The sequence below is a fragment of the Lethenteron reissneri genome, unplaced genomic scaffold (assembly GCF_015708825.2).
Source record: "Lethenteron reissneri isolate LAM-NWPU_2019-01 unplaced genomic scaffold, ASM1570882v1 scaffold_598, whole genome shotgun sequence".
NCBI lineage: Eukaryota > Metazoa > Chordata > Hyperoartia > Petromyzontiformes > Petromyzontidae > Lethenteron > Lethenteron reissneri.
The window spans coordinates 36,772-39,600 of NW_026892120.1; the positions used below are offsets into that span (position 1 = coordinate 36,772).

General features: G+C 56.2%; 1 protein-coding gene across 1 annotated transcript; it reads right to left on the reverse strand.

The window, feature by feature from the left end:
* Positions 1-1,217: 1,217 nt before the first annotated feature.
* On the reverse strand, positions 1,218-2,557 carry LOC133339952 (cytoplasmic dynein 1 heavy chain 1-like; the record flags this gene model as incomplete). The annotated part of the gene is made up of 2 exons (XM_061548057.1): positions 1,218-1,352; positions 2,430-2,557. Coding segments are annotated over 2 exons (257 nt in total), but the record flags the coding sequence as incomplete, so codon positions are not given.
* Positions 2,558-2,829: the final 272 nt, after the last annotated feature.

The window sequence follows — 2,829 nt, forward strand, 5'->3', positions numbered from 1 at the left end:
ATGTCGGACCACTGGTGGATGATGGTGAAATCCCCACCAATGCTTCGGGGCTGCCTCCCCCCCCCCCCCCCCCCCCCCCCCAGTGCTGATTAATCTGTGGAAGGGAGCTTCATGGCCCATCGGATTCTCCAGGATACATAATAAAGATTCTGATTCGAGTCGACACCTAACCTTGACTTAAATAACCCTCGCAGTGCCTTTGTCTGACTCGCGGGGACCCGAGCATCAGCACGCGAGCCATGCGACCTCTCGTCATTCTCACGGTCCCTGCGGTCTCAATAGTTCCTCTTGGCAACTGCTACGATGCTTAACATGCAGTTGCCAATGCCTGCGTCTCATGGAGCCAGGCTAAAGGCACCCTCCTAAGCAACGCATATGGAGTGTAAGTGTTTACAATATAGCAAAAAAAAAACGTGTCTTCCGGTCACGTGAAACATTTAGCACGTTACCTTCATCGCAATTGAAATGGAAATTACTCCGAAGGTTCTCTTTATTTTGGACACCCTTCGCCTTCGTTTAAAATCTACCGACTCGGCGTTCACATTACGAGGAGAAAAATCCCAGCATCGCCGAGGCCGAGTTAATAAATAGGCTAGTAAAGCAATCGCTACGAAATAAAATACGTGCAAATAAATATAAATACATAAATAACTTGTCGGGAGTCAAACCACTCGGGGTCCCCCGTGCCGGGAGTTTGTAGTCGTTGTCTGCGGCTGTGTGCAGACACAAGGTTGGCCTGAGAAGTGCGTCTGGACAGGGAGAATGTCCATGCATGCAGGCACACCTGTGCAGATACACCTTTGCATGGTTACACCTGTGCAGGTACCCCTGCGTGATACGTCTGTACCGGTGGGTTCGTGCGCCTACGTTTCCGTCCTGCTCACGCCGGTTAGGCTACATGCGTGTTCCCGTGGTGCGCGTGTCGGAGCATCGCAGGTGCATGCCGCTGCAGGCGGTGTGACTTTCTACACAGATGCACCTGGTGTGTGCGTGCGTTCCGCTCTGTGTGTGCGTGCGTGCATCTGCTCTGTGCGTGGTGCTCTGCTCTGTGTGTGCGTCCGTAGGTTTGTGTGCGAGCCTCTCTGTCCCTGCGTACGTGTGTGCGTGTGTGCTCGCGTGGCGCGGTTGGTGGCACGTGTGTGTACTCGCGTGTGCGCTTGTGTGCACACGCGTGTGTGTGTACACGCGTGTGTGTGTGTGGCACGACGCGATCTCCGGGCCCGTCACTCGGCGCACAGCAGGGCGACTCCGCGCTCGTAGAATCGCGCGCGTCCTCTTGCCCCGAGATCTCGAGGTCCACCGTGAAGATGAAGGTCGGCGCGTGTGAAGTTCAGGTACACGGGCAGCGTCACCTGGAGGGAGGGATGCGTCTTATCAATCCCGCGCACTGCCCCTATCTGTCTGGCGACGCAATCGGCGAGTCTTAGCGGTTCCATTCCCGTGCTGAGAAATGTTTCTTTTCGTCGGACAATTTGGTGGAGATGCGTCGATGTCTAAGTGACCAACAAAGAGGAACGCCAGGGCGGTTTTCGGAGGCCCGGGGGCAAAACGAGCTGCCCCTCACTGTACTGCACTGGGCCAAGCTCACGGACGTGGAGAAAAAACTGACGACCACGGTGAGTGCCACCGCTACACCGCTCACATGCACTCACTCACACACTCACACACACGCCGCTTGCACACACACACACACTCGCACACAGACTCACACACCGCTCAAACACCCCACACACACAGACTCGCACACACAGACTCCCACACGCCGCTCACTCACACTCACCGCTCGCACACACTTACACTCGCAGACTCACACATGCCACTTGCACACATTAACACACGCCGCTCACGCACACCGCTTGCGCACACTCACATATGCCGCTCACACACACACACCACTCACACATGCCACTCACATACTCACACACACCGCTACATCGCTTGCACACAAAACACAAAGATCCCCCGTGTAGCCTTAACAGACTGTTGGCGCAAGTGCTGTTAGCGAGCACCTATGAAGGCCAGCATAGTACACGAGTGGGTGGGTGGGTGGCCAGAACCACGCCCGACCGCCTTTGTCCCTCCAGTGGTGATGTTTCTACACACCGCACCCACCAGGTACTCATTTAAGACTCGGGTCACTGGGTTCGCGAAGCAGTGCGCCAACCACCGCTCCATTACTCCCCATACACCCACCCGCATGTACGTACAAGCACACGACTACTGTGTGAGTGTGTGTGAGTGTGTGAGTGTGTGTGTGAGTGCGTGTGTGTGTGAGTGTGTGCGTGAGTGTGTGTGTGTGTGAGTGTGTGTGTGCGAGCAGCGTGTGCGAGTCTGTGAGCGGCATGTGTGTGTGAGTCTGTGTGTGTGTGCGAGTGTGTGAGCTGCGTGTGTGTGTGAGTGCGTGTGAGCAGTGTAGGGGTGGCACTCACCGTGGTCGTCAGTTTCTCCACATCCGTGAGCTTGGCCCAGTGCAGTGCAGTGAGGGGCAGCTCGGTGGAGATGGTGTGCGACAGAGACAGCTTGTTGTCAGAGCACGTGGCGCCCTGTAGCTTCAGGCCTGCACACCACCCACCACACACCATCCGTCACACACCACCCTCACAACAACAACAACCGCCGTTTGGCACTATGTGACGGCATAGTAGGAGACGCTTGTGTCGGCCTCGGTGCACCTTGAAGCCATGTGAAGTGTCGAAGGCCCGCTGGCAGGAGGCCACGGGACAGACGCAGGTACCGTTGGGTTGACTGATTGAGATGAATGCCTGATGCACTATCTGTGCCTCCTACTATGCCGGCTTGTATTTTATCTGCCCGGTGCTCTGCTCGTTG